The sequence below is a fragment of the Sciurus carolinensis genome, chromosome 1 (assembly GCF_902686445.1).
Source record: "Sciurus carolinensis chromosome 1, mSciCar1.2, whole genome shotgun sequence".
NCBI lineage: Eukaryota > Metazoa > Chordata > Mammalia > Rodentia > Sciuridae > Sciurus > Sciurus carolinensis.
Window position 1 is genome coordinate 81,963,690 of NC_062213.1, and position 15,278 is coordinate 81,978,967.

General features: G+C 37.0%; 1 protein-coding gene across 2 annotated transcripts in view; it reads left to right on the top strand.

The window, feature by feature from the left end:
- The window catches only part of Pcmtd1 (protein-L-isoaspartate (D-aspartate) O-methyltransferase domain containing 1), a 76,896-nt gene that overhangs the window by 26,402 nt on the left and 35,216 nt on the right, over positions 1–15,278 (top strand). Inside the window, exon 2 of one of the 2 annotated variants that reach the window (XM_047548890.1) lies at positions 11,149–11,574. In XM_047548890.1, coding sequence (XP_047404846.1) covers positions 11,268–11,574 — 307 coding nt within the window. In that variant the 5' untranslated portion in view covers positions 11,149–11,267. Of the gene's footprint in view, positions 1–11,148; positions 11,575–15,278 lie in introns of those variants that run through there. The other variant, XM_047548898.1, reaches the window with a different exon arrangement.

Sequence of the window (15,278 nt, forward strand, 5' to 3'; positions counted from 1 at the left end):
TCAAGCGTATATTGTTTATAATTATTCAGAATCCCATTATCTAGCAGTTGAGGGATTTTTACATCCTGGTGTATTCATATGGTGGAATTTCATGCCTTTGGATTTTGGAAGCATATTCGATGGCATGAAAAAAATGCTTAAGGTTTATTGAGTAAAACTCTGAAAAAATATTTACAGTATAATGCCAGCGATGTGTATAAAAAAGGTTTATAGATGTTTAGAATATTGATAACATTGGCTCTTTGAGTGTTAGCATCTTTAAAATTTTTATTTTACTTTGTTTTCATAATTTCTACAACGGTACATACTATTTTATAATCAAATCAGTGAATTTTATGACAGTGCAATTTATAGTAATTAGTTCTATTTACTGGGTGATGGCACACACCTGTAATCACAGTGACTCAGGAGACTGAGGGAGGAGGATCTCAGGTTTGAGGTTAGCCTCACCAACTTATCAAAGCCCTAAGCAACTTAGGGAGACCCTGTCTCAAAAACAAACAAACAAACAAACAAACAAAAAAACTGGAGCTGTAGCTCAGTGGTTAAGCGCCCCTGGGTTCAAGGAATCACCTGTACCAAAAAAACTATTTCCATTCTATTTCTGGAATAATGTATATTGTGAAATAAGCTGTATCCTTGAAGCTGTATGGTATGAATTATTATATGATGATGATCTTTTCCTTGATTTTTGAATGTATTTTTATTCTCTGTATGTCTTGTTAAATGTATTTTTATTTATTTATTTATTTTTTATTGTAAACAAATGGGATACATGTTGTTTCTCTGTACATGGAGTAAAGGCATACCATTTGTGTAATCATAAATTTACATAGGGTAATGTTGTTTGATTCATTCTGTTATTTTTTCCCTTTCCCCCACCCCTTCCACCCCTCTTTTCCCTCTATACAGTCCTTCCTTCCTCCATTCTTGCCCCCCTCCCTAACCCAAACTCTAACCCTAACACTAACCCCTCCCACCCCCCCATTATGTGTCATCATCCACTTACAGCGAGATCTCTCGTCTGTATTTTTATTCTTTTTTTCCTTCAGTGCTGGGCATTGAATGTAGGGGCGCTTTACCATTGAGTACTTATATCCCTAACCTATTTTTTTGTTTGTTTATTTAATTGGGGATTGACCCCAGGGATGCTCTGCCACCGAGCTACATCCCAGTTCTTTCTATTTTTATTTTTTGAGACAAGGTCTCCCTTACTTCCCCAGTCTGGCCTCCACTTTGAGATCCTCCTGCCTTAACCTACTCCAGAGCCTCTTGAGTAGTTGGGATTACAGGTGTGCATCATGCCTTTGTTTCTCCATATGTCTTTATTATGCTGCATGGTTTTGCAGAAGACCCTTATGAGTTTTGTTCACATAACTCATGTACATTGTTTAGAAAGAAGATCCACAAGCCTGGAAGCCAAAGCTTAATAACCCATTAAGGCTAAAATGAGTCTCTTATTGTTGGGTCCTTTTTAAAAAATTCATTCAGCCACTCTGTTAGTCTCCAATTCTGATTGGAGAATTTAGTCTATTTATGTTTAAAGTGATTATCGATGGGTAAGAATTTAGTATTGGCATGCACTCATTTTCTTGATTTGTATTTCTCTTCCTATCTTGCTGTCTTTGTGATGTGTTCTTTTTTTGGTGGTATGCTTTGTTTCCTTCAATATGTTATATTTTTGTAGTAGTATGCTTTGCATATCTGTTAGAGGATTTTTATTTTTATCTTTTGTGTATTTATTAGATGATTTTTCTTTGTGGTTGCTGTAAGGCTTAGATAAAACATCTTACAGTTAAGGTGTAATATCCTAATTTAAGCCAGTTCTAACTTGACTTCAGTAATACACAGGACTGTACAGTTTTTATCCCCTTCCCCACATTTTACTTTGTGTGTGTGTGTGGTATAAAGGACTGAATCCAGCAGTGTTTTACCACTGTTACATCCTCAGCCCTTTTTAAAGGTTTTATTTTGAGATAGGGTCTTGCTAAGTTCCAGAGGCTGACCTCAAACTTGCCATCCTTCTGCCCTAGTCTCCCAGGTAACTTGGACTATGGGTGTGCACTGTGCTGGACTGTGTTAGATTTTTAAAAAATCTTAAAAGTCTACATAGAAGGAAAATTACCCAGCCAGGTGCAGTGGCGTATGCCTGTAATCCCAGTGGCATTTGTAGGCTGAGGCAGGAGGATCACAAGTTTAAGGCGTCTCAACAATTTAGCGAGACCCTGTCTCAAAATAAAAAAGGGCTGGGTATGTAGGTCAGTGGTTAAGAGTGCTCTGATTTCAATCCTTGTCCCCCCCCACCCCCAAGAGGAGCCAGGAAAAATATCAACACATTATGAAAAAGTCATTGAAAGTCAGTCAGTATGCAATATGGGATCCAGAGAAGATAGAAAATAAAATGACTTCAAAGAAGGGAGCTAGCTACATTTTGCTATTGATGTCATGTTTTACATCTGCTTAGTTGTATAGGTGTTAACCATTTGTTTACAGTTTTTTTTTTTTAATTTGTTTTTGTAACTCTCACACTAGATTCATTGGTTTAAACGCCACATTTACAATATAAGAAGGCTTTGAATTTGATTATATATTTATCTCTGTATATATAGAGATGGAGAATAGGCTCGTTCACGAAGAAACGCAATGGAAGACACACATATCTTCCATTCAAGAACTTTTATACTTTCTTGTTTTTGTTACTTGTCATGTTTCAAGTTGAAGAACTATCTTTAGAATTTTATATTCTCTCTCAGCTTTGTCATAGAATGTATTTTTATCCTGCAAATTTGAAGGGGTCTTCCCAAGGCATAGTATTCTTGGTAGGCTTTTTTTTTTTTTTTTTTAAAGCAATTTGAATATGTCATCCACTCCCTCCAGGCTTATATTTCTGTGGAGAATTCCATGATAACCTTAAGGGAGATCTTTTGTATGTAATGAGTTCTTCTTTCTTACTGATTTCATAATTCTCTGTCTTTGACTTGATTATTTGATTATGATGTGTCGTTAGTATTCATTTCTTAGTTGATTTTTTTTTTTTTTTTTGCGGTGCTGGAGATCGAACCCAGGGCCTTGTGCTTGCAAGGCAAGCACTCTACCGACTGAGCTATCTCCCCAGCCCTTAGTTGATCTTGAGTAGGGTACTTTGAGCATTCTGAATCTGTATGTCTATGTCCTCCCCCAAATTTGGGAAATTTCCAGACACTTTAAAAAAAAATTTTTTTTTTTGTATTTGTAGATGGACAGAATGCCTTTATTTTATTTTTATTTTTATGCGGTGCTAAGGATCGAACCCAGTACTTCACACATGCTGGGCAAGTGCTCTGCCACTGAGCTACAGCCTTTTTTTGTTTTTAAAAAAAGATTTCTTTAAAACCCTTTCTCTTCTCCTTCAAATATTCCCATAATTTGTACTTTTGTATGTTTGTTGGTATCACATAGATCTCTTATATTTTCTTCACTCTTTTTCAGTCATATTCCATCTTGTTCCTCTAATTGGCTAATTTTAAATGTTGTATTTTTGAGTTTTCTAGTTCTTTATGATCACGTTTGCTATTGAAATTTTTGATTTTTTTTTTCTTCAGTTCTGTTTGGGCTGGTGGTATTACCACTGGAATCTCTGTACAGTGAATTGGATTGGGTCATGTGGATTAAACTGAGTGGAAATTATGGTTGATAGACCTATTCCCAGGGTTCTAGTAAGCATGGGTTCTATATAGTCCATTGGTTGACTGGACTTCAGGACTCTGATCATGATGCTGACACTAGGATGGAAGTCTGCTTCATGACCCTATTTCCAGGAGTACTGATGGGTGTGACTTCCTCTGGATATTTGGGTGGGCTCTCATTTGACCACTGAAAAGAGTTCTGTGCTGGACATATTGCTCCAGTGCATGACTGAGATGGACTGGAACTGATACATGACTGTTACAGGTTAGCTGAGACCAAGATTTTTAGGCCTATCTCTAGGGTCATGGATATGTGTGTCTTCCATTGGGTTTCTTCGTGAACAAGCCTATATTCTATATTCTATAGTTGAGAATGGCTGGAGCCAATTTATAGAGCTGTTTCAAGATTCATATTGTAACCGAGTTCAGAGCTCCAACCTACAAGGGCATTACTGTATGTGCCTCCTGTTGGGCCCCCAGCAGGTAGAACTGCGCAATCCATAGTTGAGAGGGGCCAGTATCCAGATGCAGAGCCACTTGAAAATATGTTGAGAGACAGATGATGACAAACCTGCCATAGTGACTCAGATTGGCATGACTTTGGCAGGATCCTGGCTGGGTAGAACTGCCTCCAGACTACATCTGGAAGGGACTAAAAGTTGTCTTCAGGACTGTTTCAAAATCTGCTGTGAACCACTGCTGGTAGGCTGAACCTGGTGGACCAGATCTCACCAGTTCCCTATGTGGGCAAGATTGCTCACAAACTACTGATGAGAGAGGGGCATTATAGCCTTTCAGGGCCTTTTTAGACACTGCTGCAGCACAGAGTCTGGCAATCCTGTGTGAATGTGTTTCTCAGGGTGGTTGCACAGGCGGGCTAACTCTCCAGGTTATGGCAGAGGGGATGTAGCCAAGACAGGGTCCCTTCAGAGTCTACCTTGAAACAGAGACCCATAAGCCTGACCTGGTGGCACAGGTGGCACAAGCCTCCCTCTGTATACTTACGCAAGCAGAACTAAGCTGGGACCACAGCTGAGAAAGGGCTAGAGTCCAGTTATAGGATAACTTTATACTTATCAGCTGGGCACATTAGTCTAAGGCACTAGTGATTCTTCTCAAACTCCTTGGGAGGTGGCTTTGATAGCATTCTCAAGGCCAAACTGGGCTGCATCCAAACCTTTTGGAAAATGGAGCCATTTTGGGATCTGAACCCATGTGCAGGATGCTAGCGTTAGTTTATATAAAGCACCCCTCTAAATTAAAGGCTTTCATTGGCTTCCATCGTTTGTGGGAGAAAGTCTAGCTCAGTGTACGTGGCCTGCCAGTCTACCTGACTCCTCTTTTTTATTCTGAGACTTGTTATGCACTACTTTATATCTATGTACTTTATAGCTCTATTGTACTATTTGTAGTGCCTTGAGTGGGTGTGTTACCTCTTGTCTGTCTTTTCACAGGCTGATTCTGCATAACTGAATGCCTTTCTCCCATGCCTTTTGTGCTTGCCAGTGCTTCATTTTCTCTAGCAACATCTTCTAATCTTTCTGTTCTCATCCCTAACCATATCTAGATTAGGTGCTCCATAACACCCCTGTATAACTTCATCATAGCTATTCATTTAATTTTATAATTGTTAATGCCAGTTGTTCTCCAGATGCAGTCTGAAGTCTCTTGGATCCCCCAAGATCCTTTGAAATCTCTGAGATGTATAGTACTGGGTTTTATACTGTAATATCTAAAAACACCTTATATTTTGCAACAATCAGGATAAAGAATATTACTCAAAACCTATAACCAGTGTAGCACAAAAAAGTAGAAATGTTAATAATATTCCTACCACAGCTAAATCTCTACTTGGCATTTGCACTTTGCATCATAGTCAATCTTCACAGCCATAAGCCCTAACGTTCATCCTCCTTCCTCAAGATTTAGACCCTGGTGGCTAATTTGCTTCATGTAAATATACTTTTTTTTTTTTTTTGGTTCCTGGGGATCGAACCCAGGGCCTTGTGCTTATAAGGCAAGCGTTCTACTGACTGACCTATCTCCCCAGCCCCAAATATACTTTTTATCAGAATTTAAAATTCTAAACCTGAATATATCTTTTTCATTAATCTGTCTTCAAAAAATGTATTAGCACTTACTCATTTATAATCACAGCTTCCTCAGATCACTTGAAGTCACTCTACCTGCATATGATTGCCTTCTAGAAAAATGCTCTGTATGATTACAGTTTTTTGCTTAAAGTCTACGTAAATTGCTAAGGGTAACTCTTTAGTATGAAGAATCTTACTACTTTCCCGATCACTTCAAAGTATAAACATGTGGTATGAGCCACACTTTCTTATTATATTCACAGTTACTACCCATGCTAAGTGTATGAGCTAATTTGTAATTTACATCAAAGAAATATGCATTTTAGATTGTACAGGAGTCCCTCTTTATCCTCCAGAGATACGTTCCAAGACTCACAGGGGAATACCTAAAACCTTAGATAGTGCTGCACCCTGTAATTAAGAATTCTAAACTGAAAATTTGAAATTGAAAATACTGAGAAATCTGAAGTTTTTTGAGTGTCAGCATAATGCCATAGTGGAAAATTCCATACTTTATGTGATGGGTCGCAGTTAAAAGGCAGGTGCACTAAAAATATTGTATAAAATTACATGTATATAGTGTATATGAAACATAAATGAATGTTTATGTGTTCAGATAATTGGTGTATTCATCATGTATTCAAATTTGTGTCTCATCAATGAGATATTTCTCATTGATGTGCAAAGTATTCCAGAATCTGAAACACATGGTTCCAGGTATTTCAGATAAGAATTTTCTACCTCATCTTCTGTTTTTTTCCTATAGATGTATATCTATGATAAACTTTATGTTAGGTATAGTAAGAGATTAATAACAATAAGTAATAATACACTAGAACAATTATAAATGTACTGTAAAGTTATGTGAATATGGCTTTTTTATTAAAATATACTGTACTCATGTTGATGCGAGATGATATATCTAAGGGATGAGCTGCAGTTAGGTGAATGACACAGGCTTTGTGACATAGCCTTATAATAACCAAGATGGCTACTAAGTGACTAATGAGCAGGTAGTATACACAGTGTGGATGTGCTGGAGAAAGGGATGATTCATTTCCTGGGTGGAATGGAGCCTGGTGGAATGAGATTTCATCATGCTATGATGAAAAAACTTGTTGTGAAAACATAGAAAGTGTTTGATTGTTTACTTTTCGTTCAGTGTTTTCAGACTGAATGTTGTTGACTGGATAACTGAAATCAGGGACAGTTAAACTACAGACGGGTACTACTGTATTTCTAGTTCCAGGAAACTTTTTCTCATTGATTCCCTCTTGGATATTGTAGCTTTCTGTTCAGATTTGATTATCTGTCTTTTCCTACTAGACTATAGAGAAAGGAGTCTGGCATATTAAGTTTTACATTCTTGCACTGCCTCTTATTGTATAGTGTTTTTTTTTTCCGGGCTCCTAAGTACTTGGTTTCTGGCCTGTCGCTGTAGATCTGAATGAAACAGGTCTTTCTGAACACAGGTTATATCATACGTGATGTGTCTCTTAAAATGGAAGTGGAATTGCACCTCACCAAGATCACTGACTGACTCTGTTTTGTGTAGTAGACATTCTGTTCTGTTTTTCTTCTTCTTCTTCTTTTTTTTTTTTTTTTATTGTACTGGGCATTTAACCCAAGGGCACTTGACCATTGAGCTACTCCCCCAACCCTTTTTTCGGTTTGTTTATTTTTAGACAGGGTCTCACCAAAGATGCTTAGGGCCTTGCCACATTGCTGAGCCCTGGTCTCCAACTTGGGATCTAGTTCATTTACAGGCATGTGCCACAGCACTTGGCTGGTAGATATTCCTGAGAGTGAATTCCTGAGTCTCCAGGAGCTCATGAACATGGAGTTTGCAAATTTTTTGATTTGTTCAGTTTTAAATAGGGGGAGGGTCAGTAAATTTGGTGAGACTCTCAAAAGGTCTCATTCCAAAAGAAAATCCCAAACAAAACCAAACAAAAACAACAAAAAGAGAAAAATCACTGACTTACTAGAACTGTTAGGGTGCTGACAAAAGGCCCAGCTGCAGATAATTTCTCAAAAATCATCATTTGCTCTCTTGATTCAGTACCAACTGTTTCCTCAGCCTGTAATTCCCTCATTTCTTTAAATGTTCATGCGGTGCATGCTTTTAAGGAAGCTGTTCTTGATCTCTGGTTCTAGGTCCCACTTTGACTTCCTGTGCTTTATAGCGCTCCACCCCTTTACTAGTGCTCTCAAGTAAAAGTGGCATGCTGATGCTTTCTTTGTAGACTTACTGTAATTTTTAAATGAGATAATATGCAGGTAACTTGTGAATAGTGTCTGTTGGCGAATGGTGATAGTTTTTGTTTGATTACGACTTTTGCCTCTGTCTCAACAAGATTGTGAACTGTGTAATAAAGACAACATTTATTTGTTCTGTTATAGTATTTTTGAACAGCATGGAGTTCAGGAGGAACTAAGAAGGGTCAGGTTCTTAAGCCCTTGGAACCAACACAAGGGAAATAATTTTTCAAACTAGTAAATTGTGGCATTTACAGTAGGAGAACTGTATGTTAATTTTCTGTGTGTAATCAGAATTACTCTTTTAAAGTCATTGGCAAGTGCCACACTGGGTACACACAGAACTCTCTCCCAGTTTAGTGTAGTTGTTTTTATTTTCACTTTGGAAGAAGATTCACTCTGAGTTGATCAGATGAAAAAATTGACTTGTGCTTAGAGGTGATGTCATTTTAAAAAAAGATCTTGAAATGCTAGAGTTGCTCAGCAAGTCTGGATGCTTTAACTATAAAAGGTTGTCGAAACAGACTTCTTGAAGAAATTGTGGATTAACATCTCTTTCATTTCATTACATGCTGCAGAATGTACTCATTGGCAGAGAAGGGTACTATAAGTCCTTGTAGTTTTAAAATTACTATTTTGGGGTTGGAGGTAGGGAGTGGAGTCATCCAGCTTTACAAAAGTGAGCTTGAATAAATTAAATTTGAATGAAATGTGAGTTCAAGTTTTCCTCCTCTAGAAAGTTCTTTTTAATGCCTCCCCTCTCATTTCTTTTTTGGTTCATTGTAGTTGTACATAAGGGTTGGGTTTGTTATATATTTATACATGCACACAATATAACAGTGTTATTTGGCCAATATCATTCCCCAAGTATTTCCCCTTTCCCTTTCTTCCTTCTGCCATCTGGTCCTTTCCTCTGTTCTACTGGTCTCCCTTCTATTTTCATGAGATTCCCCCTTGCATCTTTCCCTTTTTTCTCTGTACCTTCCACATGTGAGAGCAACATGACCCTTGACTTTCTTAGTTTGGCTTATTTTGATTAACATAATTTTCTCAAGTTCTATCCACTTTTCTGCAAATGACATTAAATCATTTTTCTTTATGGTTAAATAAAAACGCCATCGTATATGTATACCACATTTTCTTTTTTTAAAATTTATTTATTTTGATTCATTGTGCACAAATGAATCCATTTACCTGCAAATGCCATAATTTTATTCTTCTTTATGGCTGAGAAATATTCCATTTTGTATATATACCACACTTTCTTTATTCATCAATTGAAGGGCATCTAGGTTAGTTCCACAATCTAGCCATTGTGAATTGAGCAGCTATGAACATTGAAGTGGCTGCATCACTGTAGTATCACATTTTCTTTATCTTGAAAAGTTTTTAAGGAGGTTATAGGAAAGAACAAAGGGAACATCTGTCAATGGGCAAATTTAGTGTGACATGCTCACTCAAGGCTCTGATTGTTTTTCTTATCTAAAGCCAAGAGTAGAGGTGTAACTCGCCAGAGTTGACTATTATAACTTTTGTTTTTGGCCATACGTATTTCATTTCTCATTTTCCTTCTCTCCTGATTTATTAATTCAGAAATTGATATATGAATATAATTATTAATGGTATACAGTTAAAATTGTATATTCGGTATTCTGTATTGAAATTCATTAGTTTATCAAGGTCCACTTACATTTCCATTTAAAGATGCTCAGTAATATCCATTAAAGAAGTTTATTGTGTGTATTGTTTGTATGTAGTGTGTATGTATATGTATAACATTTGTTCTAGTGCTTAGACAATTAAAATTATTAATAAAGTTTGTGGTCTCATTGTTTATCACAACAAGGTTTACCGAACAAAGCGCGCGCTCGCTCGCTCGCTCTCTCTCTCTCTCTCTCTCTCTCTCTCTCTCTCTCTCTGTTAAACTTGTGAGTCTGGCTTTTTTATTTGCATTTTATATTCATTGTTTAGGCAATATATTATTGTGTCAATATTTTAAATTCATGTAGTGCATTTTACAGTTAACTCTTTCAACTCAGTAATTTTAAATCAGTCAGCTAACTACTTAATAAACTAGGATCACTGTACTGAAAAGAAGTCTTGTGGTTTAGTGTTTAAGAGCATGTTTTCTGAATCTAAAAGGCTTTAGAACTAAGGCCTGGCAGTGTCACTCTCCCGAAAAGCACTACAGGGTGTGGCAACCACTGGCTACAGGTAGCTATTAAATAGCTAGGTTGAGTAATTGAATTTTAAATTGCTTTTAATTGAGATGTAGATAGGTAATTGTGACTAGTGGCTACCATAATGGACCATAGTGTGGTGGGTAACTGACCCAGACTCAAATGTAAAGTAAACTAAGCATGTTATCTGTAAGAATGGGTACCCTGGAGAGTGAGAGTTCCCTTCCCTGTTCACACCAGCTGGGTTTCAGGAATAACTAATTAGCACCATTTTAGAATGTAAAGGACTTTCCCTAGGACCTAACCACATCCCTTTGAAGTGTAGACTCCCCTGTGAAGGCTTGGACCCAAGGCTAGAGATTCATGGAAGACCTTGTAAGAGGAGCCAGTCTCCCTTATCTCAGTCTACTTTTGTAAACACACTTCCCACTAGAAGATCCTTATGCACAATCTCATATGTGTGTGTGTGTGTGTGTGTGTGTGTGTGTGTGTATATATATATATATATATATATATTTAAACCTTGTGCCCAGTTATGTACTGTTTTAGACTAGAAAATTTTTTACACTAGATAGCCTATAAATGTTATGAAAAATTGGTAAGGGGTACTCAGAATTTTGGGGTGCTAATCTCTGGCCCCTCCGGCATAAAATAAAGTTTGATTTCTCCTATTCTTGAATGCCTTTTGCTGCTACTTGTGTGATTCCCACAATAATAGTCTAGTGACTTCTCTCTGTCCCTGTTTTCCCATTGTACAGATGATACATAAGCCACCTTTTGTAGTTTTGTAAGAATTTTTTAAAAATAGTATACTTAAGACACTTAACACTATGCCTAGAGCAGAATATATTCCTGAGAAAATGATAGTTAATTATAATGGCTTATATTTAATAAAATGGAGTTATTTTCCTCTTGAGTAGTAACTTATTTGTTTTTGTTTTTTCCTTCCAGGATCAGTTTATTTTTGGAAATCAAGTGCAATATTAAAAAGAAACCTCACTACGTTATTGGAAACCATTTCTACTGATTCTGTTACATTTTAAAATTTATGATTTGATTTGAATGCTATCATGGGAGGAGCTGTGAGTGCTGGGGAAGATAATGATGACTTAATTGATAACCTTAAAGAAGCTCAGTATATCCGCACTGAAAGAGTGGAGCAAGCCTTCAGAGCAATTGATCGTGGAGATTACTATTTGGAAGGCTACAGAGACAATGCTTACAAAGACTTAGCCTGGAAGCATGGAAACATACACTTGTCAGCACCTTGCATTTATTCTGAAGTTATGGAAGCATTGAAACTTCAACCAGGATTATCTTTTCTTAACCTGGGAAGTGGAACCGGATATTTAAGTACAATGGTGGGCTTAATTTTAGGTAATTTTATTTTTGTAAAATTCTATTTAAAAAAGTAAGTTGAGTTTGTATTACTGTTCGCAATTTCCAGGCTTTGTAACTTTGTATACAGTGTGTTGTAATGTGTGTACTCAAAGTAGTTATCTTCCTTAAACTTGGAAACACAGAGTAGTAGTAATCTTCTCACTCCCAGCCCTGACCTTTAAAAAAGTAAGTTGAGTTTGTATTACTGTTCGTAATTTCCAGGCTTTGTAACTTTGTATACAGTGTGTTGTAATGTGTGTACGCAAAGTAGTTATCTTCCTTACTTAAACTTGGAAACACCTAGTAGTAGTAGTCTTCTCACTCCCAGCCCTGACCCAGGTAGTTTTTACGCAAATCTATACTTCTTCTTCTTCTTCTTCTTTTTTTTTTTTTTTTTTTAAATATTTTTTAGTTGTCAATGAATCTTTCATTTTACTTATTTACTTATATGTGGTGCTGAGGATCTAACCCAGGGTCTCACACATGCCAGGCAAGCACTCTACCACTGAGCCACACACATCTCCAGCCCTAGGCTTCTTCAAGCTCTTGGAACTATTTTCCAACTCTCAGTCATTGTACATAAAATTGAGTAATTGGTAGGCAGGAAACTCAAATATTATTTAGTCTACTTCAGGTAAAGTATTGTGTTTTCTGGCATATGAAGTTTGATAGTTTATTGCTATCCCATTTTAAATGGAAAGAAAATTGTCAGTTTTTTGTTGGAGACACAGGAATATGTGGGATAGGGAGGGTATGGCACTGGTGTACCATAACAAGAGACTGAAGAAAAACACAGAAAAGGATATGTTCACTAAGATATTATCAAACTTACTCTGTGTTTATTCTGCCAGGCATTGTTTCTGATGTGATCTTGTGGCAGTGATTAAAAGGGACAAAGATTTCTACCCTCAGGGAGTGTATTGGGTGTTTATGATGAGTGCTAGACATTATTTAGGGCACTGTACATGTAGTAACTCAGTATTCCTAATAATCCGTGTTAAGTACATACTATTATAAAGGTGAGTAAAGTGAGGTACAGAGAGGTTAAAAAACTACTTGAAGTCTTGTACCTATGAAGTGACAGATAGTCAATGTGGAATATAGGTGAGAAGAGCTTGGATGGAGGAAAGTGCTACATAAGAAATTATGTTAGATGGAGGATGGACATGAAGGAAGTTTAGTCATTTAGAACAGCCATCACTTTTACCGAAGCTACTGTGTGGCAAACATTAAGGTAAAAAACTTTAAGACTCATAACACTCTTGCCACTGTGAGGAGAGGTTAGGGAAATATAAGTAAACATCCCTTATTTAGCGTGATAGGTGTGATAATTGAGGTGTATGCTCAAGTTTAGGAATGAGACTGGTGTAAAACTCATTCTAAAGTGATGGGGCTTCATGGAAGTATTTTTAAACAGAACTATGTATCCTCTAGTAGGGTGATTGTACATTTTGTCACTTTTAAGTCATTTTTGGCCCTGAAATTCCCTTTTCCTATACACTATCTAGCTCCTCTCTCTTTTAGTCATGGAACCTATGATCTATTTCATTTATTTTATTAAAATAGGTGAGGGGGTACTTTCATTTCACAACTGGTTGATTCTTTTTTTTTTTTTTTTTTTGAGTACTGGTGCACTTAACCACTGAGCCATATCCTCAGCCCTTTTTATATTTTATTTTGAGATAGGGTCTTGCTAAGTTGTTGAGGCTGGCCTTGAACTTGTGATCCTCCTGCCTCAACTTCCCGAGTGGCTGAGATTACAGGGACATGCCACAGTACCTGGCTAGGTTACTTCTTGATATTTAATTATTGCTCAAGAAGGTAGTAAATTATTAATTTTTAACAATAAAGAGAAATTTAGAATCTTTTTTAAATTTGATGGTCTTCTCATCCTGAGCTGAGTTTTTTTAACAGGTTGAAACTTCCACATATCTATCACTTTAATCATCAGTATATCTAGGGTTTATGATGGTCTCCAAATCAAAAGGAAAGTAGTAGTACTTTTAAAACTGAAAGTTGCTGACCTTGTACCAGTACATTTTTTGCTTTGGCAAGTTTCAGTTGAAGTTCAGTCCTCATACATAGCATGTCTAGCCAATCTCAGAGTGCATGTTTATCCTGTCTTTCACTTCTCCAGCATCTGCCAACTGGCTCCTGCTGAGCAAGGTCAGTCTAACCAAAGGAAGGGTAAGAGATGTGTGTCATAATTAGTGACCTTGCTAGCAATGAGGTCGCCTTCTTAGACTCCTTGCCTAGTCCCAGTCTCTAAGACATTAGATTCCTGTGACTGGATGCATTTGTAGGTAGACCTCAAACTTTATTGTCTTCTCTTTTCATAGCCAGAGGGCATCTTGGAAGGAAGTAGGCGACTTGTGTAAATAATCTACAATGTGCTAGGTATTTTCTTCCTTTTATAAGGCTAGAGGGAGTCTTGGATCTGTAGTTGGATATATGATCATGACTTTTTTATGTGTGATCCTGCACAGTGAAAACCAAGATATAATTATTCTCCTTTTGATTAGAACTATTCATTTAATGGGAAAGATAAAAATTTTAAAGAAGGAAAGGTAGAACAGTCTGTAAAACCGTGATTATATCTTAGTTTGAATCCACCAAGCTACTGAGGAAGCTTAATCTTTTATCCCCCGCTCCCCCGTTTGCATTTTGTATGTGTTTTAAGTCAAAGAGGGGAGGGACATATCCGTAAAAATCACTTAGAACTAGGTCCAAAGAAGGATGCTGTGCATACTGTAATTATCTGAGTATTGTGAATCAGACTTAGCTCCACTGCTTCACAGTGACCTTATTAACAGAAATTCTCTCCTTATTAAGAAACTATAGCACCATGCTCTCAGCCATTTTTGTCTCCCATTCCCAAGATATGGGTGATAGGACCCATAGGCAAGTGGTTCCTGCCTGAGGAATGACAACATACTATGTACTTTGGGGGAATCCCAGCTGAAGCAGGGCGAATGGGGCATTTGTGGTTTGGTAACACTATTAGGGAAGATGCCTTATGGGGAATTTGCATGTCACTTCAGAGACACCAGTGTAGCGGATGGGCTATAATCACCTCTTGTGAAGGGAAGTTCGTTTTTTCTTCAGGAAATTTCTTATGAATAAAGTACACTTGAAGCACTTATTCATAAATTTAATTTTACCCCATACATGGAGAATGGATCACTTGAACTCCTAAATTATCTCATTGAGGCATCTTCTTGCTTTACAAATTGAAGATAAATTCTTGTGTTTTGCTCACTTCTTCTTAAGGGTCTTCTCAGGACTGAGTTCCACTGTGAATTATTTAGTTGATTCTCTACTCAGTTCTGTCTTTTCATCCTTTTGTATGGAATTCTTCTGAAAAATAGAGTGCAGGAAAAGAAGCCTCCAATTACTGTATTTACCTCTGCTATCAGGATTAAATTAAATGTTAGAATTACGAAGGCAAATTATTCCTATAATCTCTTCTGATTCAGGTTGGGATGGTTCTTCTCCATTCTGTTTCTTTTTGCTTAGGAATTCATTACCATTTTTCTTATATAACCCGTAATATAACAATTATAAAGTCCGTATGAAACCTGAAGTATACGTATCCACTAACATCTCTTAGCCTTTTACTTAATTCCCTAGTAATAGGAATGACTGTGAGAACACTTTCCAGAATCATTCCAGCACTGTGGATGCCATTGCTTTAGTGTGTA